Source organism: Barbatula barbatula, assembly GCF_947034865.1.
Source record: "Barbatula barbatula genome assembly, chromosome: 4".
Taxonomy (NCBI): Eukaryota; Metazoa; Chordata; class Actinopteri; order Cypriniformes; family Nemacheilidae; genus Barbatula; species Barbatula barbatula.
In genome coordinates, this window is record NC_136768.1 from 9,744,269 (window position 1) to 9,771,873 (window position 27,605).

The window sequence follows — 27,605 nt, forward strand, 5'->3', positions numbered from 1 at the left end:
CCTTTCGTTTAATAAAGCAAATAAGAATCTCATTAAGCTCATGTATAATTCGAAGCGCTCCATCTGGGCTCATCTACTTTAATAGGAATGCATGTGCGGGTGGAAATTTTGTCTCTCTCCGGTGAAAAAAAACGAGTCAGTCATCTATCATGTTAATACCGCTTTCCTGGAAACAGGAATGTTTGAAGTCTCGACATCCAAACGATGGTGCTTCACTGTCTTACATAACAGTTTCTTGGCAATAACAATGCAAAATATAAATGAATCTGACAAAGATGATGAAAAGTTTAAGGCAAAAATAACCTAATATTTAGTGCAAGCTATAAATGGTTTGTTTATATATTTTATTTAACTTTTGTAAATTTTCATTTTAATAATCACACTAAGCAGAGCTGCAATCCTTTTAGCTGTGACTAGATTCAGTGTACAATATGAGTTCATATGCCAAATGTCATTTCCTTCTGCAAGAAAACGTAGTCCCTTGCATGTAAATTAAGATAAATAATTAAGGATTTGTTAATATGAATAATACATTTACATTTGCACAAAACAATTAATTTTTTCGATTTAATTTTTAAATAATGAAAAGTGAGGAAACTTGCAGAAAGTGTACTTCGTGTACTGTGTTATGCATGTGTTGATTCAGGCCAGTTACGCAATGTATTAATCGAAAGAGGAGACGATGGGCTTTGAGCTCTTTTCTCTCCTGATGTCCACGGCAGAATGGATTTAATGAATGTGGATTAATCAAGTATTGCATGCCTCGGCTACACAGGTTCATTAGGATGATGTATTACACCCATGGAAGGTGAAAAGTACAACTGTGTGTGTGTGAGAGAGAGAGAATAGAGTCTGCTTTACTCTGGTGGCTACATATTTGATCCAGAATCCTGAAATTATTTATTTTGGGCACATCTTAAAGCCATATCATTTCATAACGGCACACATTAGAATCAAATCTGATGTTTGGTTAGAGTTTGACACAAAGTAAATAAGAAATGGATTCATATAAAAAACTGCCCAGGCAGATTTTTGGTCATTTTGAGATCCATGCTGTCAGCCAATAACAATAACTGTGTTCGCACAGCCAAATAATTAAAAAGACCTCATGGCAGTTCCAAACTCTCTAGCTCTGCCTAGCATTACATCTGCCTTCCCACATTGGTCGACCACTACTTTTATATTTAATAAATCATTCCCTGACAGTCATTGGCATCTATTGCCATCTAAGCTCTCCATATTTGATTTTACCCCCACAACAACAAAGTTTCATTCCAGATCAATGTATTGAACTGTCGTGTCTTTGGTTTTCACTTCCCAGCTGAAATACATTTAAAATGTAATATTTTAAAACGTCTGTAAAGACTACATTTTAAAGTTAATTCAAAGCTGACGTGTGAATGCAGTGTGTGTCATTTGATATGTCAGAAAGTACAGTATTTGTTTATTGACGTATTGAGCAACTTGTATTATAAAGGGTCCAAACACTTTTTGGGGGTAAACTTTTAGGGGGTAATGCCCTCAGATGGGTTTGTTAAAAGAGGTTAAAAGACATTTTAATACCTCCCAGAGACAAAGCTTAAATGGATTTTTAATGGATGAGAGACCTCGCTCTCGCCTCAAGACTTGCAAGAACCACACAATGTGATTTCAGAGAGTCAATCCGCACCTCCCAACAGCGATTTAAGCATGCATAACCCAGGACCACACTTGATAACAGACGCGGCAGGATCGACTCCATCAGTCAGACATAAAACTAATGTAAACAACAGGATGAAGACAAAGTCAGCATTAATCTACCGCTTGAACCTTGCTAGGTCTGAGAAGGTTTCAAAGGTTCCAGAAGAGTTGCTCTTAAAAGTAACCGCTACAGTCCGCAGGGTGTGTTATGAGGTTTTTGGGGGAATGTTTATGGGAGCAGGGGAAGAATTCACAGCTTTGCGCCATCTCTCCTAAAAAGGTAGCCTTCTTTCTAAAAACAACATGCTTCCAGAAACCAACGAGGTCTTTCCTGCTCCATACATTTTGTGTGAATATGCAGACTTCTGCAGAAATGACTTATTCAAAAGAATGAATCAAAAAGACACAACTGGACCAGCGAAAGTTACTTGGTTGTGCAGTCGTCGCTAACTTATTTAAATGATTTCCATTACTCTAGATAATTGAGCTGCTATCTCAAAATGTACATGCCTCTAAGGGTAGTGTGAGTCAAATAGTGAATACAAATTTGATTCAACAGCCATCCACAGACTGATGCAATTATTTGAAAGCCTGAATTGAATTTCAAGATATCCTAACCAGCAAAACTTTTGTCATGGCTGTGGTGTGCTAAATTCAGACAAGCAGTGATCAAAAGCAAACAAGATTTCTTTGTTGGGAAATAGTATTTGAGTTTGAAAAACATGTCCAACCCCATCACTTTTAATGTATTTAAAATCACTTCTAGGACATTACGATGCTGAGCACTGTATGACACAAAGATTTATTTTATATGGGTTTTAATGTATTTTTCTTTTGATCTTGACCTTCTTGAATACACACAGATGACTGGCAGACATAAAACTGCTGTGCAGCAACCAATAAAAATAGTACAAAATATTATGAATGCATGAAATTCACTGATCACAAGGCCCGACTCTGTAATTTTCCAGTCATACGGAGAATTGGCTAATTGCATGCCTCTAATTCCTCATGCATACTGCCTGCTTGATGTTTTATTAGATTTGTCATGTAGAAGATGTGCATTATACAGATGACGAAACAACCAGAGCTCTCACGTAAACTTGCGACTCTTGCACGTCTTAAAAACAAAGTACTTCCAATGATCTAACTACCGTTGCGAGTGGTGGTGGTGGATGTGAAACGGCTCCGACAGAAACTGTATACAGCTATACATCACACTTGTTTACGATCTGGGATAAACAGCTGCTTGAACAACCGCATCCTAAAGCCTGTTATTACGAAGAATTACACGCAGTCCCCGTGACTGCAGGAAGCTGTAAATATCATTGCATATTCCCAACAGCCTGCTTTCTCGGATTTAAACGCATTGATATGGTCAAGCCTAGTTCATTCGGAATCAATAACCTGTTCCCTGTTTTTCCTCAAGGACGAAAAGAGGGCATTAGGAGTTAAATAACCCTCAAAGTGACTACTCGCCAGATGTGGCTGGTTATCTCTTTGCGTTTATACAGGCACGCTGTGCAGAGATCTTTTGATGTACGAGTAAACAATATTACTGGGTTTCTGTAAGTGACTTCATAGTTTATTTTCGCCCGTGTTTGACTAGGGAGGTGAGTTTCCTGTCACTGAATAATGGCCACAACAGTATCTCAAATACGTGTCATAGACAATGCAATGCGGTATGAAATACTGCAGGGAGTTTTTATTTTATAGGTATATGCATAAAAATGATATCAAACAAATGCTCCTAGCCCTTGAACTTTAATATTCGTCCGGCTGCGCAGGGTTTATAGCTGCAGGATGTAGAAGTGTTGTCTAGTCAATCACTCTGAACACCCATCATATTTTAACTCCTTCCATGGTAAATACGATGTTATTTTGTTTTTGTTTGTTATAATCACAGTGTCAGGCGCTTCAGTTAAAGAACTTCTGCAGTTCTGAACGGCCTTGATCTTCTGGTTACAGTAGCTGGAAGTTGTTCTGCTTCACACTGAGCACAGCAGCTCTGTTCTTCCTCCATAATCACACGCTTCAATCATGTTCGGAGACCGCTGCGCTCGTTGGGTTTAGCCGCAGTTGCGTGGCGAGGGCAGAGTGCACGCAAACAGTGAGTCATCTACCCCCTCCTGTCCTTTTGCATTCTTTCGCTCACTTACCCTTCCCTCCCTTTTAGGAAATCATTCCTTTTTCTTCACTTTCTTTGTTCGCTCTCTCCTTGAGTCTAATGACTCTGACACTCAGCAGGTTTAGAGAATTGCTGACTCGTTGTTAAGACGTGACCCGATATGCGGGAGTGCATGTGTGACGGAAGGAACGAAGGCTGGAAGACTGAATAAAGCTAATTGCTATAACGGGAAGTCATTCCTTTTCAGTTCCTTTTTTTTACATGTGCGACTTACCAGTGGCGTCAGAGTGTGGGTGTGTCCTAAAGCTATAGTTGTTAACTAATTTTACTGAAAACATTTCATGTATTTTCATTATTGATCATAGGGGCCAACGACAGTGTTCCAATCGAAAGGTGACCATGACCGTGCACCATTTACGTAGCATGCTGAGCTTAGGTAGAATAACATGGTCTTGCAAAACTAGTTTGTAAGAATTCCAACCCATCAAGCTGAACAGTAGGTCATTGTGTCAGTAGCAGCTTCTCTTGACAAAAGGCAACAATGAGGCAGATATGTCTTGGCAGGGACACCCAAGCCAGTAAGACCCTTATGATGCTTAAGTACGAGAAAGCCATCTGTTCACGCTCTCTTTGCTTTGGTTTATCTAACTGAAAGAGCCATCCATTGCCAGAGCCAACCGCATTCAGGCCCGGCTCCTTTGTGAAGCTCTCACAGGTTTCTTGGCTGCCGGAGCTTGGTTTCTTGGCTGTGGAATGCAGCTGTATTCAGAAAAGCTCAGCACTGGGACTATTCGGGTTTCATAGAGCTATCAAAAGAGCCACAGAAACCTTGTGATGCAGCAGTCGGTGACTGCGTGAGGATGAATAGTTACGTCATACAGCGAGCAGTTGTAATGTCAGGTTACCCAGCATTCAACGTTTGGCTTTTCGGCAGCCAATATACCAACAACATAAATCACATATGACAACAAAATAAAGCAGAAATACACACTTTCATACGATTTTGTCAGTTTAGTTTTGTTTTAAATTCATCCCTTTTAAATCAGAGATATGAACAGCGTTCTATTATTATACATCATCTTACGTTTTTTAGGATCTGATGCATTCGTTTCCTCTGTGCATACTGAAGAAAGGTTTTGTTTATCTCAATGTAAACATTCACACTTCCAAAACTGGGGGAACTATAAAGACAAAATGTCTTAACCAAAGCCATATTGCTGATAAATTCAGTTTGGGCCTTTTAGGTCACACACGGTATAATCCATCACCCTTCTTTCCACATTCCTGACAGCACTATACAATCAGAAGGTATTTCAGAGAATAAACCACTTTCTATCTGGGCAGACAAGGTGTTAAAGCAACAAACACATACCTCTCGCAATAGACCGAGACCTCCTGCTCGGAAGTATGACATTAATCCATTCTGGTACAGAGCATTTCATTACTGCAGAACAACTGAAGGCTGCATTAAAGTTTTGTTATGGAATATGAAACCCCAGTATAAACTCACTTTTAAGTTTCCAATGTCCTCAGACTTTTCTCATTTTTCGATGCTCTAAGACATGAAATGAAACTAGCAATTCCACTTTGATTCAAACATAGGCCACCCTCGGGCTTGCAAATGGTTCTGATCAACACAAATTGCTTTTTTACGTTCATCTTCAGACTGGTTGGTACCAACATGCTATGCGTAAGTTGTTAATGTAAGAATGCAAGACTTTAACTTTAGGCTATCAAAACAACAGTTTTTGACAATAAAATCGACAATATTTAAATAGATAAATAATGTGATGAACAATGCTTATATTCTGCAACATTAAAATGAAATAAAAAAGTATTTCAATCGCTTCAACTTCATGGACAAACAAGACAATATCTGTTTTTGCTTATCCAGATTCTTCTGCAGGAGATGATTTGAGAGCTTGTTTCTGACCTCTCCCATTAATGCACCCATTTACTATCGTTTATATTCAAACTCTGTAGTGGTCTTACTGTTGTGTATGAGACATCACAATCCTGTATGTGAGCAACGAAAGCTTGGCCATTGTCTTGAGACCCCAATGCTTTGATTGACAATCCATACAAAAACAAAGCTCCACATCCAGCTCACATTTTCTCTTCTCATTTCCTTTCTGCTAAAAACAAAGAAAAGCAGCCGAAGAGAAGCGGAAAACCCAGGAACATTCAGAAGACAAAACAAAAAACTTTGAAACCAAAAGCTCATGTGCTTCTTGAGGCCTGGTTGGAAAACAGGAGCAGTAGACTCTGCTAAAATTATATTGGTCTACCTCCCCCCAGACACGATAGCCTGTTGGATAGATTACATCTATGTGGTTAAGAGTTATTTGTTTGTGTGGATGTTGGTGGGTTGGAGAGAGCAGCCAAACTGTGATGTCTAGGGCCGCTCTACTGATGAGAAGACAGTAGTGTCCCAGACATCAGGCCACGGTGGTGGGGCAGTGGAAACGGCAATGCGAACGTTTCTGCTTTTGTTTTTTTGGTTATTGTAGAACCTTTGGCAAGCCGCTGCAAAACCAACTATGCAGTAATAAAAAACGCATTGGACCTCTCAATTAGCTTGAACCTGAGATGCAGTAATAGGAAAGCCAGAAACAGCTGCCGTATTAGGAACAGTCTGATCTTTTGGTAAGCTAATCAGATGCTTTCAGCTTGTCAATCATATTACACGATCACATGGAAGCCGGTGTGTGGGAAGCAGAAACTCTAGAGCATCATTGGCTAGTCTGTCATGCGACAATACCATTGTGATATCATTGCTTTCACCAATTAACTGATCTAAAGATTATTAACTCAAAAGGAAATAATGGATGGAAAAATACGAACAATTTCTGCAAGTGAAATTTTTAAATGTGAATGACTCTTTCTCGGAGCATTGGAATTAGTTCTGCTGCTTGCTCTCTAAAAAATGCTGGGTTGAGCCTGTTGGTTCATTTTGTTTGGTTATTTTCTCAGTGTTGGGTAGTTTTTTATGTAACCCATTCGCTGGGATACTGGTTGGGTCAAGTTGAGTGACGGTTGAGAGAGTAAACCCTTCCTCCTCCTCGACGACTCAGACAAACTCTACCTTCGTGGGACGTGGGCATTTTGAATCACCTCAGGAACAAGCGTCTTTCAGTGAAGACAGCTGTTATTCTGAGGAAAGAAGGCATGTTTTAGAGTTTTTAATCTATGAAACTATTACTGTACATCAGAAATTCAGCGGTTCACATGAGGTTTGAAATGTAATATCTTGCTTCGTTAGCTATGGTTAGCTAGTCTATATGCCCACATTGTTATAATTTACAGCTTTTTCCTGCCTTTTAAATAATAAAAAGTCCTTTTTGGTCAACATTTCCCATTTTTTCGCATCTTTATATTAGTTTAAGGTCGATCAGAAAAGCAAGTCCGGTCACAGAACATAGTTTTAAGAGTCTTTTAGATGAAAATTTAGTTGTTTGGACCATAAAAACCTGATTTATATATAAATATAACACCTTTAAGAATTTTTTAAACGCTGTCGGAAATGTGAGCTTCAGGCTGTGGTCTCACAGCCCTCATGGCTCCGCTGAGAGCAGCTTTATCTTGGCCACTGCTTCGGGAATGCGGCTGGCTCTTATAGTGGTCAACCGTGAAATACAAGTTAATTTGGGAATATGAGCAATCATAGGTCTTATAATTCTTCTACGTTAGTCAAATTAGTTTTGTTTAACTTTAAGAATATACATTTTTTAGACTATATTTACCTTAAATTTAAATTTAGACCTAGAACTCACAGCCTCTGCCACTTTCCTTTTTTCCCACTGACAGGGTGCAGAATAACAGCTAATAATGGATAATTCTATTCAGGAGAAAGAAGAATGGAACTTGGATGCCATGATACCAAGCGTAAGGGTAAACATTATTTAGGTAAATGCTTTGCACTAGAACATTTAATTATTCTATTATTAATTATTCAATTTAAAAAGATTTGGGGAGAACATTCATAATGTTAAGTGGTAAACAAACACTAAAAGAAAAATACAGACCTATTGACCAATACTACTTATAAAATGCATTTTGCACTACTTGTAAGACGTGAAGCAGGAGTGCCTTTTTTCACCATTTAATATTCTGTTAATTTATATCTTCAACACAATTATCTCAATAATATCTAATACTCGATATATATTCCTCAACCCTACCCTCTAACTTATTCGTTTTTCACAAAAAATTGTGTCACTTCCTAAAAGATGTCATTTAGTGAATAACTTTGTAAAATGATTACCAATAAAAATAACATTCTCAGGAAAACATGGATTGCGTAAAACATTTTGGCGATTTCCATAATTAAAACCATATCTATATTATAAAATCTCAAAGAACTAACATGTCCCTTAATCCGTCGCTGGACTATTGCTCTTATTGGCCTGAAAGTGGACTTTTTTCCTTGCAAATGAAAAACTCGAGAGTAAATAAAAAGGCTGGTTCTAAGACATCCTTGGCGGCATAATGAGTCAAAAGAAAGTCTAGATTTATCACTGTGCTCTTTCAATCCACAGGAGAAATAAGTGGAAAATCAAGAGGCTAAGAGTGCTTTGATTCCCTGCATTGGACTCTCTTCATTACCCAAATAAATGTGTAAGATAGGATTCGACGTTGGCGGTACATACACAGCTGGCAGAGAAAGTGATTAGTGTTTAAAAGGGAAACCAGCGTAACAGCCTGCTCAAAACAGTTTTAATCTCTCCAGCTTGTTAGAGAATAATAGTGCCTAATTAAATTCATATTACTATGCAGATATTAAAAGCTATTTGATGGTTTTAAACCTATTTGCTTACAGTGAAAGAAATCAGAACGGTAAAATCCCCTCTGCGTGACACTTGAAAGCACATCAAATGCATTGCTCCCCGATCAAAGCTTTGAACGGATCTTTCCTTCACCCTGCAAGGTTCCTGCGTGTACACGCACAGGCAGATAAATAGTCACACGGCACATAAATATGCATGCGAAGTAATTAATAACTCAATCCAAATCTTTTGAGTGGCGAAGTAAATGCGAACTCGTAAACCGGATGCCTGCCTGTATTGAAATCATCAGTCACTGATAGGCCTAATGAGAGCCAGAGTGTCTCTCTTTCTTCATAACAGTCTGTAAATAACCAGACATCCAATTCCTGTTTCAACGTGTGCGCTCTCACCGAAGCATTACATTAAAGACTGCAGATCCTGTGTAGCGAGGCCAATAAAATTTCATAGGTATGCCCATAAGCAGATAAAAGTTAAAACTGCTGTACAAGATAAATGTTCTATTTAATCTGTCAGCAGGGAAAGAAACAAGTCTGTGAGTCACTACCCATTAAAGGGGGTTAGCAGACGAAGTGAAGCATGCTGGGTAAAAAGAGTATGGGGTGAAGTGAGGAGGCTGTGACCTTGCAGTGAGGCCATCACCGCAGTGAACGTTTCTGAATATTGCGTATGCCTTTTTCTCACGGTATTGGCATCTCATCTTCTGCCGGGAGAGCTGTGCGACTCTCTGAGCATATGTTTGGCCGCAAATCAAAAGAGACGATATTCTGACATCTGACAGGTACTCAGTGAGGCATGAAAAACTCTTGATGTGTACAATGGTGAATTTCTTTTAATTATGCCAATGGAGATTCTTAAAATCCTTTAATCTGGCACCCAGAGTGCAGAATAAACAAAGAGGCAACAACAAACAAGTTTCTCATTACAGCAAAGATTCAATGATCCATTTCCCCCATAAAGCCTCCAAAAAACTCATTTCTAAAGGAATCAACATTGTGTAGATTGAGAGATTGTATAAAGATGCAAAACAAACATCAATTTATTTCTCCCAATTATTAGATTCAGCTTGAATGCAATTCTGGTGTGCTCTGGAACACCACCACCATATGTCCCGTTCGGAATGAGAGTGGATAACTCTTACACGGCCGGCTGTAACCCTTGGTCAAACATGCTCCTAGTACCCAGACAAACTGAAACAATTAGTGCATTACTTCATCCTCTCTCGCTGTAGTTAACAAACAGAAAAAAATGGGGGATTTTTGGTTCACTGTGCCGTAGGTAATCGGCAAAAAAAATCAACGGCAAATGTAAGCTTACCATGAAAGAATTGTTTTTACTAAACTAACAGCACAGATGCTCAAATAGCTACGTGAGGTCAGGTCTCTCTTCAATTTTTTAAAGCATTATTTTTATTTTAGGGCATGATTTTCTATAGGGCGGATTATCTGGCAAGTGCCCTTTCTGGATTGTCACATCCATACCGGTACATATTCCTCATGAAAATTTAAAATGTTTTATGTTCGATAAAGAGAAATCCCTCCATTTTATCAGGTCATTTTCGCTTCTGGTTTGTACTAGGAATAAATAATTTCATATTCTGATATTTCATCTCAAAACAATTTCCTAATATTCGTTTTTTATATTTAAATTAAGTTTATAATGACGTAATTTGATACGTTTATATTAAGTCACGATTTCACATCAAGCTTATAATTATCATAAAAAATGTAATAACACATTAATATTATATCCTGTTTAAGTGTTTTAAATGTAAAATACACAAAAACTGAATTTAAACCTGCGCAGAATGGTATAATACAAAAGAAAAACAGACAAAACAAAACGCAATGTATATACTGACAGTCTGTGATATATGGTTATATTTTTAATTTAGTTCATGTTTTTTTATTTTTTATTTTACATGTTCTTGATAAGAAAAACAAGCATATAGGCCTATATTTTCATCTGGAGGAAGTTCCACAGTCGGTTAACAAGCCGACAGCGGAGAAAACACGCTGGTCTTCTAACTCCCGGTAACAAAACCAAGATCTGACAAGAATATCTGGCTTTATTATTTATAATAAATAAAGTTAACAGGCTTGTTACCTCCATGCCATGCCGATTGTTAAGATCCTAAAAAATACCCCGCCACAAAGAAAAATGAAGTGAAGAAGCAATAAATAAGACTCTAAGTGACAACTCTAAGGTCTTCTGTAGCGGTAACTTAACCCTATGGTTATTATTCTTATGAAAAATAAGAAAATTCAAACATCCCAGTTTGTACATTTGAACAGAAATTCTACAAAGTATGTAGCCTCTTAAAAACTGTTTCTTTTTTTGTCACGTCCATAACATGTTTATTTCCCTTTTTTAAAACAGAAAACTTGTGCATAATTAAAATTTCATGATAATTCACTCATCCACATATCATAAAAGCAGTCCGTGTTTATTTAATCTGACAAAAACAAATTTGCATCTGAGGGAAAGCTTTCCAGGGTTCTTCTGATGCACTTAAACGGAGGGCTGTTGGTTAAGGTTTACATTTATGATAAAAACTTCAAAAGGCTCTAAACGACACCAGCCGATCAATAAGGGTGTTGTCAAGCAAAACGATTGGACATTTTCCAAGAAAACAAAAAAACAATATACTTTTAAAAAATAAATATATGGCTCGTACCACATGTGGGTGAATGAATTATTATGACATTTTAATTTTATAGTGAACTACTCCTTTAACTCTGCCAAGCTGAGAAATGTTTTGCTTAGACAAACATTTCTATTTTTAATAGCTGCTCCTACTGTTTATATCTTTTTTCGCCCCAAGTATTAAACTATTGTCTATTTTCTGTAAATCATTTTAAAACGTCCAGCAAAGAAATGGTGTGCTGTAAAACCTTTTTACCTAGAGGACAACAATAAGAACAAAGCTACATCTTTTGGGCTACTAATCAAACGACAATGACCCAGAACATTCTAGCTCCCAGGTAGTAAGCACCCTAAATACCCTAGCAACTATATAATGACACCCTGATAACCACGCAGAACACCCAAGCACTGCGTTTTAAACAGCCAAGCAGTACTTGCATTTTCTTCCCATAATTTCACAAAATAAACTTAAGCTACATACTGTATTGTGTCTTAAACACAAATAATAGCTTAGCTCCAGAGTCCATTTGTCTAAGAAATGTAATCATTTTCCAATAAAATACGATACATTCTTCCAGCTCACTATCCGAACAAGTGCACAAAAAACATGTCAGCTCAAACAGCAAATCCGTGTCTACTTATACAGGAACACAAATAATTACAATTGCTTAGCTTGCGAACGCCTATCACCACCAACAGACGCTAAAGGAATTCTCTGACAACATTCACAGCTGGCAATTCCAAGTGTCAATCAAACAGGCTGTGTTAATAGCTATCACTGTTCATTAAACTCCAACAGAAGACGAAGAAAAGCACAAGACAAAATAAGAGACATTGAAGGGAGCTCATTTTGTTCAATTAGCAGACAGGACAGAAATCATACTTAACCAGGCACTTAATAAGGGTTGTAAAGACCAAAAACGTGTCTTTGAAAGTGGAAAACAGAGCTTCTCCTTTGTAGTCAGAATTGTATATATTGGTCCACAGATGCTTTTAATAAATCTTTTAAAACAAACAAGCCTCTCTTTAAACACAGTGCATTGTGTTTGTGTCGGCCTTCTAGTGCCCACTTGAGCATATTGAGACGTATCCATTATCGAGAGAGCCATACACTCTTGATAAGCGTGTAGTTAGATATGGATAACACACAGTGTTTGGTTGTTCGGATGAGGATCAACCAAGTTTAAAAATCACAACATTCCATTCCTCATCTGAGTGTTTTTTCCAACCCCAACTTTCCACACAATCCCTAACCTTTTGCAGTCAGTCAAAAAGCAAACAGACTGTGTCGAAGTGCATTGTTTTAGCGAGTGCGAGTGATGTGATTAATGCATTCCACAGAACTGTTCTACCGCAGCAGTTACAGAAACCAGGGAGATCTAAGACCTTATAATTACAACTGATGCCCATCTCCAAACCTGTATGACTTCTGCTGAACAGAGTGGAAGATATTTTGAAGATGCTGATAACCAAATAACGTCAGTCCCTATTGACCATCACTGTACATGTACAAAAAAAATATTTCTCAAAATATCTTCTTTTTGTTCCATAAAAGTTTAAAATGCCATAAAATCCCATTTTTTAAGAGAATTAAAAAATATTTAAGAGAATTTGAATATCAAATCTATCGCGGACATTTTAAAATGTCTGACATCACAGACCAGTAAAAGCAGTCAGAAGCACAGTTAGTTGTGACATCACAGTTTATTTGCATATTAATAAGGAAGTGGAGTGCTGAAATAATTAGAATAAAACTGAAGATTGATTTATAAACAAACACATCAAGACCTGCTGACGCAAATGAATAGCAGTAATTGAACAGCATTACAGAAACCATACAGGCCATGTTTTACTCAATCTGTACCATTTCCCAAGCAAAATAAATATTACTAGAAGTCTATCAGAGCAGAAAGAGTCGAGAGTAAAATCACTCTGAACTCTTTAGTTCACAATCCACATAAATCTATGAATTAGACGTAACCCACATTTTTTCACAGCTGCTAACTACCAATAGAAATGCAGAGAGTGAAGGTCATGTGATTCATCTCATGACGCAGTTAAATACTACAGGCAGCCAAATGGCCTCCAGCAATTTTGTCATTCTTATTGTGAACGCCCTAGAAATAATCTGGATTATGACATCACACCAAACTGGCAAACCTTGAAGGGATGCCATGCAGCTTTTCCAAACAGTCACTGAACTCAACTCTCTAGAAGCAAACACTGCATTAATGTGTAATAAAAATGCCAGGAAGAAACGGAAAGAAAAAGAGAAATACACAGAGTGTGCCTTTGGGACGAGTAATAATGTTAGTTTTTCATGAGAAAACCACATTGTGGCTGGCCAATTCCCTCTAAGGCCACGGGAAGCCAGCTTTCTGAAACATCAATCCTTGTGGAGCTACAGCAGAATGGCTTTCGGTATTCCCATGACTGCCCGACCTGCCACCAAAATACAGCGTTTTACAGCGAGAATAATGTCATCATTTCTGGTTAAGGGAAATATTCTGCCAGTTCTAAAGACGTTAGCCTCCATAGGACATGGACAAAATCTATAAAGTGTGTCGGTCTGGTTACCTTTTATTTTACTTTTTTATTATAGATGAAAACAACTGGATCCAAAAACATGGCAACAAAAAAAGTTATTGTCTTGTTTCAATAAAATAAACCAGTGCTTAAAAGGCTCCAATGGCAACTAAATCCATCACCCTTTATAAAAGAATATCTGCATCTCTTAAAACAAAACCGTGGTTCCGCTTGTCTGCCGACTCTAAAACGGCTGTAATTTTCAATTCTAAAACAATCACTTGAACATTTGTTTGAACACTGCAATTTAGCATGTCAGCATACGTAAACACAAGTCCAACAAAATACATCTTATCAAGTCACTCCACCACTCTACAAATTACGCTTGGACAATAGCAACATTCAAATATCAAGGGAAAGCAAACTGTCAAAGTTTTGTCAAAACTGTACGTGAGGGAAAGGAGCAATGACAAACAAAAGAGTAATAAAAAGGTAGATGAGGTCATATTTTAGTGAGAGGAGGTTTGTCAGTTATCTGTGCATACGCCTGGAAACATGTTTGTCAGATTAATGTGACTAAGGCTCTGTAAGCAGAGAACCGATTTAATTACCGGATAAGACAGCAAACCAAACAGTCGAAACACATCATCATATCTGCACCGTGCTTAAATTAAGTAACATCAATATTTATAGATATGACCTTATTTATGCCACCACCCACATATCAAACATGATTATGGAGGTCTAACTAAATCTAGATTTGGGATGTTTTACCCCCAGTAATTCTACCCTTGTATGTGCTGCTGGGGTGTTGCTAGAGATAAACTGTTGAGTGGTTACCTACTAGCTGATGAAAGGAAGAGATAGAGTTTCTATAAGTTAAAAAAGCAATGGCATACATCGTGTGAGTTTATTAGTAACTGTCAAGGATTTGAACAAACCTGGAACTCCAAACACGAACAATAATTATAGCAATTACTTGCCTCACCAAGCACCACTAATAAAAAAAACTTAATTGAATCAATATCTCCACACGGAGTGGTTGCATCTTGACCAGGACTGCAAACATCAAAAGATGTTTCAAATGTAATGTTTTCTCATGTCGAGACATTTCAATTTCCCCTTTCCGAGGCTGTGAGAACTAATGCCGAGTGCATGCACCGACACGCCACGGAAAGAAAATGAAAGGCAACTTTGAACATGCAGGTCACTGCCTACATAGTAATTATACAAGAGAGAAAGAGGAAAAAGAGTGGCCGTAAAAAGACGTTGGAAGATGTTGAGAAACACTGAGACTGAATTTTGCGGCAGACATGAAGCAATAGAAACTCATCATTATAAGTAAGATTTCATCACTAGTTTTCCTTACTTAGCATTAAGGCCTTCATTATTCTGAATAACAGTAAACAAAAGGCAAAGGCTGCTTTACATTATAGAGTAGATGTCATGTTTCATTTAAGACAAAAAACTAACAAATCTCAGATAAAATTCTCTCAACCCACATCTTCAAATACCCAATTATTTTGTTATGATGGATTTTGAATGCCATGTTAACACAACATATGCCACTGATTTATCTCCTAAATACACAACAGTTGATCAATGTTTTGTCAACTAAACAAAAAGATGATTCATTTTTAAAGGTTGGTCACCTAAACGATCAACAGTATGACAAATTAAATTATTAACATTTCATAAAAGCGAACGCTTCACCCTAAACAAGTACATATCATTGTGACATAACATTGTGGAGTCCTTTTCCATAATGGACCTGTGGTTCCTTGAGGTATAGGCTTATTTCCTCAAAGAAAATTTACAGTATGGATCAAAGGGAACAGCATCACTATAAACACACTCATACTCACTCTTAAGCTTTCTAATATTAACACAGAAAGAGGTTAAAGTCTTCTTGTCTGCATGTTAAATCTATTCATGCGGGACAAGAAAAGCATAGCACTCTGCAAATACGTGTTGTGCCCATAGTTCACATTTTGCAAATTGGCTAACCAGAATGGCAAAACGTTATCCAAACAGGCAATAACGCAGCACAAAAGCTTTTCCCACTTTTGCTGGGAAATAACAATAAACTTCCACAATGTACTGAAAGAAATTGTGGACAATACACCTGCACACCGAGCAAGCCGCAAAGCATTCGGTGTGCTTTTTCAGATTTAGGCCAACCGTTAATCGGCGGTTTGTGCTGAGACAGTTAGAGCATGTTTCGCCCTTCCAACTGGGGGCCTCTGTGTATAGAGCCCATTGTGTTCCAACATTAGCAGACAGAGAGGCATGAGTCACCTTAAAAATCGTGTCTGGGTATTACCGGCCCCATCCAATCAGATCGCTGGGAGAGGTGGAGACCGAGCAGAATGTGCGCAACAAAACTCCTCATCGACATGGTAACAGGGGCATACCTGAGGTGAAGCCTAACTGCGGATATCAGACATTTAAACAAAGCACTTTAGGTGTATCTGCAGCTGGTCTTCCTGTGGTGCTGTGGGAAATTTGGTAATGCTGCGCTAGACACATGACAGTTAGTGTCTATTGCCAATAAAAAATTAGAAACACTCAAAACATTAAGTTAATTATCATCTCAAATTATTAGGTTGCCGTCACATTGTTAGCCTTTTCCAAAAGATTGCAAAAGCACTATGGTCACTGTTATGACATTAGCCAACTATACTATAACAAACATAGAAGAACCGGCGAGTTGGTGAACTCAAGTCTGATTGCAGAAAGTAAATGTGAGAAGAACGATTATAAGTAAATTTCACTTTGAAACATATGTGGACACTGCGTGATCCGGGGGTGGAGGGGTCCATTGGCTCATATCTTCCACATGTCTTGTCTTACAGTCACGTGAATTGAAGTATGCGTGTGGAAATGATATGCAGATCCCTTTATGCATAGTTAAACTAGCCGTTGTAAGCTCCATGGTTTTATCGGGAAGGAGATAGGTGGACATACACATACGCACAGTCTTTCCCTGACTGGAATTTATAAAGGGAATTATGCGCAAGTCTTCCTTTTGTGCATGTGCACATGATGAAATCTACGAAAAGTTTCATAAATGAGACCCCTGGTAAGTTCCTTTTTGTCACTGGGTCAGTTCAGTGAAAACAATTGTCTCTCTTGTTCTCTAATAGACACATAATACAAACACACAGCCTATTTTTACTGTTGTCGATGAGCCTAGGCCACGTCAAGAAACTTCTTGATCTGAAGATAACCAGAACTAGTTATAATGGTTTCTAACAACAAAAACAATTAAACATCTAGACTGCACAGTTAAGAAAATTAAAGGCTAAAATGTCTATTTAAGATAAACACGAAAGGCAGACATGAAGGTTAATCAAGTCCAAGGTCCAATGACAAAGTCAACAGACAGAGGTTATGAGATATTGTGCGGGGGGGGGGGGGATTTGGGTTGTAGTAATGAAAAGCTGGAATAGAAGGATCAATACCAACATGATGAAAATCCAAGATGAAAATCTGTCGCGTAAAAACAGGGCATTGCGTTATGCATAATTTAGATGGCTTGCTTGTCATTCCAGAAAGAACGGCTAGAGTCAGTTCATGGAATCCTTCAATCAAACAAGACCGGCTTGGAAAACCAATAAATTGAGAATTAAAATTGTAAACTCTAAATCGAATTCTGGGATTAATGACTGAACATTTTTACAGGGACTATGCAGGATTCTTAACAACAAGAAAGCAGAAACAACGCCCAGTCTGGAATGTCAACCCTGTCAATCACTATGGAAGCAGCTTGCCGATCCCAGGTGCACTACTCATCACATGTCTGGCTCTGTGATCCCAATCACATTTGACACTATTCAGAACATTCGGTAGAAACAGAACAGCACCAATGAACTACCGTAGGGACACAATGATAATATAGCATGCCGTTCTACAATATACACGTCAGATATCATAACCAAGTGATCATTCAGTACAAGTGTTTTTTTATCATAACAGGTTAGAAATAAACGATCCGCTCCGAAGCCCATGTATTACTCTACACTAGAGATTCTCAGATGAATCTAATCCTGGAACACATTGGAACCTAGGCATCTTTGGGGTGTCAAAGTAAAAAAAAGCATCATTAGATCTTCATCCATACTGCTACTACTTCTGAATGCAAAAAAAAGTGCAAGAGAGCTCATGACTGTCAAAATTCTCCAACTCAAGTGAGAGACGTTTGGAGAGCATGCCTACAACAAATTTATTTCAAAATTATTTGTTTTGATGATGCTTTGTCAAATTCAGAATTGAATTGCACTGTCAACACAACCCTGCAGGCAAGGTCGTACCAGTCACTTATGTGCATAAACAGTGTTCACCCCGGGGTGTAAACTTTATAAAAATACCTTTTCCAGATGACAAAGTTGTTTTGTTTTGCTAACATGCTGTTCCCTTTATGTCTGCCTCTCGACGTTGTGTCGAGACTGACAGAATGGGGTTTGACTTGAGAACCTATCAACCCTGATTATACTTTGAAAAGGCCAATGATCTTTGCAAATGGGACGGCGCGCCAGTCTCTGCAGGCGCTCCCCCTGGGAGGAAATCCCAACATTTTCCCTGTCGTGTCCAGTATGCACCCTGCGCCTCGACTCGAACTGAACACAGAGCACTCGCTCTGAGCAGCTCTTTGTCTGTGTCAGGGGACAGCAGGGAGGCGGTCTCCGCGCTGGACGCCATCCCTTAGCTTACCGATCTCAGGTCCCTGCCCACTGTAGTGAAACTCACTCCGCCGGGGTGCCACCTCCACGTGGGCACTGGCACAGAGTACAGACATCTGCAGAGCTGCAGGTTGGGCTGCGTCCAGCTTTTTTCGCACGAGCGTCGAACCTGTGTCGGACCGGATCTTGAGTGAGACGGACATCAGTTGGGCATACGCCTACGAAGCACCCTCTTCAGGCAAGTAAGCGCGGTTTTCCAGCCTCCCTATTTCCTCCACTGGACAAAGTAGAGGCATTCCATCCATGACCAAGTACTTGGGGGGTCGGAGCCTGGCGGAGCATGTTGTATTCAAGCCCAGTATATGTGAGTTTCGTTCACGAGGTGAACCCTTGAACCTGGGCTAGTGCTCCACACGTGGTGACTCCCCTCCTTGGGTAGTCCCGTCTGAAGCTTTCTCACTCTTGGTTCCCCTGTCAGCTAACTTGTGACCTCCCCTCGGTGGACTGGTTTGGGCCCCGCACTACTACTCCCATAAGTTCTCCCCACTGGTGAGACCGTGTAGGTATTTCACTATTATCTCCCTTCGGCAGTTGTGGTCTCCGTAGCCTCCCCCCCTCAGGCGAGCTCCTTTCGTGCTGCCTACTCGCCTCTAGAGTTCCAAGGCCACTGCCTGTACGGCCGGTAGTAAGAACTTCTCGTTGTGGTCACACGAATTGATGTCTTACTACACCACTGGATGGTTCCTATGGGCATCTTTGGGCTTGTTCCAGATGTTGTAGGTTCCAGCTACATTCCAAAGTTGTCGTTGCTCTTCTGTTTTAGGTTTGTCTTTTGATGTTTCCACAGATATTCTACAGATGAACCACCGGTGATCCCTAAGGAATGAATTCGGCTACCTCAAACACTGAGGTACGAGACGGGGGAAGATTTGGAACCCAGAAATAATTCACATTCTGTGCCCATTGCACAAACATATCATAACAGTTCTAGGCTTACACAGTACAGCTGAGACGCAAATTGTGTTATTAATGTAATAAATTCTTATAGCGCAGGAATGTATACAGTGTTCAGTTTCTGGTTTGCTCTGCACATTACATTCTTTAAAGCTGCTAGACAGTAACATTACTCACGAAAGAAAAACAATAGGTTTTACCCAAGTGCCCCACTTGCATTTTGGTGCATTTGGTGTCATATGCTGGCAACAATGCAAACATTATTTGAGTTCAAAGTCTGAGCTGTAACTATGGAGATGTGACATCAGGAAGCAATGAGGAACTCAAAACCAAAATGACAAACCATTAGGTGTTCTGACAAGCAGATGAACCACCCTTTAGCCTCCTGTGATTTTTTACATCATTAGATGAAACTGTTTTGCTACTCTAAAATACAAACCTTTCAGCACACTTTACTTCACAAGATGTGTTGAGAGACTGAAAGACAAATCAGACACAGGGATGATGACAAAAAAGGGAAAGAGATCAGAAGATGACAGTAACAAAAGAAACCGTTCGAATGCATAAGAGTGTGAGAGCACTTTTCCTGTTGTGCAATGGTGAACGTAAGCAAACAGGCTAATGCCTAATCACGCAGAGTGGCCTGGTTTTACTGTTGACTCATACTGAGTGGCCTACTGAAAGGAATGTTCACAAACAACTTTCGGACAAATACATTGCATTTTATAATCATCGTTTCTGATAACACGCAAACAAGCTAAAAGGCAAGCATGAGAGCATATAATCATTGTGTGACAAAGTGTTGAAAGAATATCTTCCTCCTTTTGGTGAAATGGCAAAAAAATTGAAGTTGCCTTTAAAGAAAATGGAATAAAATAATACTGTTTGCATCCATTTTCATACAAATTCAAACTATAAAATCAAATTCAACCCCTGGGTAATTCACTGCTCAAAACAGGTTTGGAGACCAACCTAACCTAGCAAGGACACCAAGCTGAATCGTTGTTTTTATTTTTCTACATAAATGATGTAGTTAAAAAGTTTGACTGTAGCGTCACTCCTTTGAATTATAAGTAGGTTGTAAAATTTTTAGTTTCCTACAACTTCCCAAACCCAAGCATTATACTCTCTGCATCTTGTCTTGGCTATAAAATGGTGATGTGTCCCTATAGCGGTTATAAAATGTGTTCTGTTCCAACTGGAAGAGCCAAATGCCCGCTGTTACCCCAGTCATCAGTATTGAACCAAGCATCTGCTCTTCAACACACAAATCGGTAGATAAGAACAGGGTTGTACAGCTGGAGCAACAGGTCACACAGTTTATCGTCTATGTGGAGGCTGTATAACGTTAATCAGTGACGACTCAGTCTGGAGCGCACGTCACTGCGCCGCTGACGAAGATATTTCTCAAGCAAACAAAAGTGCAAATCCAAACACGCGAGGCTGGGAAGGGCTATTAATAGAGTTCCTGCCCATACAACGTCTGACACCGCTGATGGAAAACGGATATTTTTTATATATGCAAACAGATCCTTGGAACACCAAAGTTTTATTTTAAACAAATGTTTTTGAAATGTAAGACTAAATAAAGCCTCACATCAAAAAGAAGGTTAACAAAACAGTGACTATTTAAGATGCTACAATACACAATTATTTCATATTTTGTTTGCTACAAGAAATTCTGTATTTCTTTACATGTATGTTTTCAATAGTTTTGTTACGTATACTATTATTAAAAAGCAAAAGAATATAATATAAAACGAATAAGTGACTGTAAACTCAATCAGTAGTGTAACTAAACTGTCTGTGGCTCCCAAGAAAATCAAGTATGCATCACAAAGAACAGCGTAAATAATGAATTAAGTCTGTCTTTCTTCGCTTGAAGAGACTGAACGGCTAAACAAGGTGAAGTGTAATCTGAGGAGATCGGCCACTCATAGGGACAGTGCTAGAGCATTGCGGCTCTTCGATTAATACTCTGATTTGGTCAGACAGTTAAATGGATGGTAGAACATCATGCTTCAACTATTGCGCAGCACATTAACAAGACCTGACATCTGCGGGGCATTCCCAGGTCAAGAAAGAAACTAAGGGACCATAGTTTAGAGCAGAACTCCAAATGTAAGGTGCCTGTTTTAAAAAGTCACAATCTCAGTTTTCAAAGTTCCCCTTCAACCTTCTTGTAATTCCTAATGAATAGCATTACTATCAGGCAAAGAATGCAAAAATGTTACTGATACAAACATCACCGGCCACACATGGTAACAAAAATAAATGCAGGAATGTCCCTCTTGAACGGATTACCAAAAATACTCCACTATGGGTGGTATACGGTCTGGAATGTACGGAAAACAAAAGAAGAGAAAGCAGAGGGCCGAGGCAATAACTGGTTGCTTTCCTTACTTGACCATGACTGAAGACCAAAGGTATTTGTAGTGTTGATGTGAATGTGTTTAGAAAAATTTGTGGCTGTAAAGCATGTTTAAATGACGCTTGTTAACATGACAAAGTTTCATGTCAGGCAGTACAGCATGGCCAACCATGGCGAATGTAAACTAGGGCTGAATGATGAATTGGATTTGCTATTAAATCGCAATGTGATAAATGTGGATGTACATTTTAATCCGACCCTGCTCGGAGCTCACAGTATCACCTCAAAAGGGTTGGAAAATGCACAGCATGCAGCTTTCTCCAAAAGTGCTCATTTAGCAGACGCTTTTATCCAAAGCAACTTACAGTATACAAAGCTAAGAATAGTGAGATTAGTATATGTATATATATTTTTTTTCATAAGTTTGCTCTCTCGTAGTGATGAGAGAAGACCATTCGCATTGGCGAACTGCGTCGCTCTCTATTTCAGTGTGCTTGCCAGGCATCTGTATTTGAACCATAGACTGAAGAATGGCTGAAGAATGCATTGCACCACATGTGCGCCGCGACTGCCTGTCTCTATTTAAGCATTATGCATTTAAAATAATGCATATTTACATTGACCTGTTGTACAATGGCCTCAGGCTCGACAGAACGTAGCACTGTGGAAACTTTACATTTTACATTTTAATCATTGTCAGACGCTTTATTCAAAGCGACTTACATTGCATTATCCTATACATTTTGTTTCGAAGTATGTGCAATTCCCTTGGATCGCACCATGCTGTTACCACTGAGCTACAGGAAAGCTTTAGTGTAAAAGAGTGCACTTTAGTTTCTGTGATTAATGACTTTCATCTTACAACAAGCTAACTTGTTGTAAATTGCTGTATGTCATGACAATTATTACACGTGTACATGGCTAGAAATTTGACAAATCACTCAATATACTAATATAGTTTGGAACAGTCTTCCCCGCACTGTACGGGAGGCAGACACATTGTCAGTTTAAATCTTGACAAAAGATGCATCTTTTTAATCTTGCATACACTACACTATCATAATATAGGTTTAGGCTGGACTAGTTCAATCAATAGGAACACTTCTAATAACAACTGATGTATTTGTTGCATCAAAGAGTGTAGAACAGTACTCTACTCTCAGCCAGTCTTGTCTCATTGTTTCAAGGTTACCAGAGTGGGCAGGACGCAGACAATGCCCAGACCTGTCAAAAGCTGAGATGATAGAGCTGGCTAAAGAAGGACGTGGTGACTTGACACGTCTTCACGACAAAATTTCAGTTGCTGTTAGTTTATAAATGATAATATTGAATAAATAAAAATGTATTTAGCCTTGTTGTGCAAGCACTGTCGAGCTTCTGCAGAGGCTGAAGCTTTTGCCAGAGGGAAACTGGAATCCCCTTAAATGGAGTTTTGGGTTCCTCGCCACCGTTTGCATACTGTTTTGCACTCTTTGCCTGGCCGGGGAATTGTCTAGAAAGTTTTATTTAATTAACACTGAAATTTATAGTCTGTTTAATATTTGACCTGTATTTCTCTCTCCTTATCTTGGGTGTGTGGTTCTAGGTGATGGACCCTGTGCATGTGTCTGTCTTGGTGTGTGTTTGTATGTGTGTCTGTGTGTTGGTGCGTGTTGTGTCGATTTATTTTGAGTGGGTGTGTCTTATTTTGCATTGGTTACCATGTATTAAGTAATACAGACGATAAGGCGCTTAAAAAAAATTATCGCATATTAAATCGGAATCAAAATGTTCGTTAAAGAAATCGCAATTAGACTTTTTCTAAATCGTTCATCCCTCATTGGACTGCAATAACAAAATGTTATGCTTGACAAATATGCCGGTTTTTTACTCATACTATCCACCAACATTAAGTTGATCTTCGACTTTGTGTAAAACCAAAGAGTTCAAAAGCAGGAACAATTGGTTTAACGGAGTGCAAACAAAAGTATTCCAACTGCCTCTAGTCCTGGTTTGCTTGTACGAGGGCCATGTTTGGTTAACCAGACCCCGCAGGTCACCCGAGGGAAAAGATAAGAGACGACTGTTTCCCGTCTAAATGAATTCCCAATGCTAAAAGGTTTTACCTTTTCATCTACAACAAACCAGTTTCCGAACCGAAGTGATGAAATAGTGCGAAAATCACGATCTTATTGTGTTCGCAGCTCTAAAGCAAATTCACAAACTTAAATGTAAACAGTAAACGTTTGCAAATTTATCCCATCACAGCATGTATACCAGCTTCAGTTGTGCTAATCTTCCCAACACAGAGAAAAACAAACTGGCTCACTGCAGCAAGCAATTCCTTTAGAAAGATAAAATCATTAATATTTCTCCAATTAGGCTTGTGAATTTCATCCAGATGGCCTAAATAAAGAAAGAACTGAGTGAAATATTCCCCCCGCTGACAGACAACAATATTCAGGTTCAACCTACATACAAAAAAACACCAAAGGGACTGGACATTTTTATCTTAAAATAGTTCCTGAGTAGTTTGAGATTAGTAAACAGCAGCATTTGTGTTCACTACTCACAGGAAGGGTTAAATGCAGAGGTCACATTTCCGGTATGGGTCACCTATATCTGACAAATAGGTCACTTTCATTTGCAATTTTGTATTTAACAGTGGTTCTCAACTGGGGTTCGTGCTGACTTCCAAGAGGGCCTCAGGATGACTCATAATTTAGAAGGATAATTAGTGGGGGTGTGACAAGACACTTATCTCAAGAGACGAGACACAAGACTGGGTTCACAAGATTTTTAGATTTATTTTAAAGAAAAAGCCATTTTTATATTGAATAAACTCCTTTTCAGTGAACATGAAGCTCTAAATATTTAATTCAGTAAATATTTTGGGTTTTTGTGAGCAGAAGGGGGCATTTTAACGTTGTTGAATAAAGTGTGGGACCTTGGAGCAAAAAAGGTTGAAATCCCCTGGTCTACGGTCACACACAGGATACAGAACCATGGATAATTTTGTTTATTGTGTTATGACTGGTAATAGGAACTGTGGAATTTATCAAATTTAACAAAAACAATGTGGATGAATGTTACATTTACAGATATACAAACAGCTAATAAGATATCTCTCCTCAAAACTGCTGACGAGTTACCCGGAGGGAGTTCCAGAAATGCTTAACAGAGGTTAGCGGCCCCATCAAAATGACAGCGTGAAACAAAATTCAGGTTTTGGCTGGATAGACGGGGTGCTCCACAAGGGTCCAATAACTCACAGAGAGCTGCTAAATGCACACGGTTGAACAATGCACCATATAAATCAAGAGAAGGAAGTAAAAAGAACCACCAAAAATTCACAACACATCTAGAAAAGTCATGCATGTCATTTTCTCAACACCGGGAGAGATTCTTTGCGCATTTTCGAGCAGACAAAAATGCACACAGACACTTTGCTTTATGTGCTGGACCATGACAGAATCGATTTCTTGTCAACCACAAACAGTCTTTATCAGCTGAGAAGATTGACATTCAGGTGCAGACACTAACACACACACATTATACACACACACACCTGCATGCCATGCTCCCTTGCGTTCATTCCCAGACGAAGTGTCAAAACAAAAGATGAACGCAACCAGACCTGCATAATCATCAGTCCTGCAGGTCCAGCGAGACCACGGAGCATGTGTATACTTGCACACTTAGCTTGAAACCCTAACATTAAGACTTGGCCTGCACCCACTTCCCAAAAAACTTTACCCTGGCACAGTATGGAGACTAATGACAGGATGTCTTTAGCCAAAGCAGACACAATGGTCAGCTTCCAACGGTTAATATCCGCAGGGGAGCTGGGTGGTGCGCACACACTCACAGATTGCTGCATTGAGGACGACTTTTTGAAACCGATAGTTTACTCACTTTACATGAGGCATGCAAGTTGACCGATGAAGAGAAACTTTATGACAGATTTATTGATGACAGCGAAAATTAAAGTGCACGCAATAAACCGGCGTTGTTTGTCTAACTCCTGTGAGGTTATGTAAGTTGTGGAAAGCAAAGATCAGCTGAAGAAATGCAAGCTAAGTAAATATGAACGTAAACTTCACCTATAAAAAGTACAATGGTATTACCATGCTTTAGGCAGGTAACACATTTTCTCTACTTTAGTCATAACTAACCATTTACTACGGTTGTGTAAAGAATAAAACGTGAATACAAAAAATGTCAATGTCACGTCTTTGGCATGGTACTGCCAAGCTTTGGAAACTAATATGGTGGTATTTCACTATACTTTTGGTCTGTGGTTGAGCTATATTGTACTACTTTAGTCACATATCTTGTGTGTACATATGCAAATGCGATAGAAAACATGTCAACGTGATGCCAAATGGCCTGCAAATCACATGTAGAAGAAATACAATGGCATTTCTGTGTTTCTTGCTATGGAAATACCATGATTTTCGAGACTAAAGCGATGGCATTAGTCAAAGAACATTATAAAACGTGGTACAAGTACTACTATTGATTTTACACGAATTATTCAGCACCATCTGATATCATAGTACTGCCAACTTGTTGACATACCTCATTGGACGGTATGCTGACAACACCTGTCGACCTTCTCTTCTCTCTTAGCTTTCTTTTCTCGATCTGCCCTTTGCCTTTCCTGGCGCTGGGTCCCGTGCTCTTCTTCTCTTTGCTCTTGGCGTGTGTCGGACTGTCCTTATCACTGTCATCCACGCCGACCGGACTGGAACCATCTGTCTGCGCGACCCCACTCACTTTCTCCGGCGTTTTCTTCAAGTTTCCCCCGGGCGGCTCGGATGTCTTCGGCTCGTCCTCCGGTCGCCTCAAAGCGGACGAAGAGGCAGACCGGACCACGGGATATGTGGACGAAGATGACACGCAGTTTACCGAGCCGCCGTTGTTGTTGTTTAACTCCGTGGTTCTCCCGGTAGCGGCGGCGATGTCCCCGAGCAACTTCGCTCTCATCTTTTCGCGCTTAGCTTTCCATTCCTCCAAAAAGTCCGTTGCGCTGTTAGATTTAAATCCACCCGTTGCCATGGTTTCCTTGTATGCGCTTCTAAAACGTATCCTACGACCAAATTCACTTCGTATGCTTGTTTAGAACCGCCACATTCCTTTGAATTGTGTTTGGATAGTTTTTTTTAAATAAACACAGGCTCTGAAACAAACAAACAAACAAAGTCGTTTTAGGTTACAAACATGGCTTAACAATCATCAACAAACTGTCATAACATAAAACAAACGTCACAAAATCGCTTTTCGCGTGCACGAGCTCGGTTACAGCTTTACACAAGTTTGGTTGCCGTGCTCGCGTGTAGAGTTACCTACCACTTTCGCTTGTTGCTAAAGTTCACCGAAACTGTTATCTGCCCTCGTCAAACCACCAGGAACTCTCGGGTAAATGTTATCTCAAACGAAAGTGACCAACAAAGCTCACCTGCGTGCTCTTGAACGCTCCTCGGGAGTTCAGGTGAACTGATCGGAGGAGTGAAACGGACAGGCGCATTGGAACGCCGAGTTCTGCCCTCTGCCGAAGAGTTTCCGAACATCTACGGAAACCTCCGAACGGACGAAATGACTGGGGATGGACGCATGTTACGATTACTGATAAAGTAAAGTAAACGGAGGTTAGAGCTAAACTAGGGTTTGTTGATCCTAGTTTGATTTTAATAAACCACCACGTCGTTTTAAACAGAGATTACTTTAAAACTTTAACCTGTATTTAAAACATATAGGAGCGTTTCCGGTCCTCGGTCGTTTTCGGGACCGGACCACAATTCAGACACGGCGCCCACAATACCGGTGTCCCCGCTAAAATAACTCTTCTCAGG

At 39.4% G+C, this 27,605-nt stretch overlaps 1 protein-coding gene across 2 annotated transcripts in view; it reads right to left on the minus strand.

Annotated features, from left to right (window-relative positions):
- Positions 1–27,605, minus strand: part of pawr (PRKC, apoptosis, WT1, regulator) — a 43,223-nt gene extending 15,618 nt beyond the window's left edge. Inside the window, exons 1-2 of one of the 2 annotated variants that reach the window (XM_079454740.1) lie at positions 27,212–27,605; positions 26,332–26,932 (exon numbers count right to left, since the gene is read on the minus strand). In XM_079454740.1, coding sequence (XP_079310866.1) covers positions 26,332–26,811 — 480 coding nt within the window. In that variant the 5' untranslated portion in view covers positions 26,812–26,932; positions 27,212–27,605. Of the gene's footprint in view, positions 1–26,331; positions 26,933–27,102 lie in introns of both variants that reach the window. The other variant, XM_079454739.1, reaches the window with a different exon arrangement.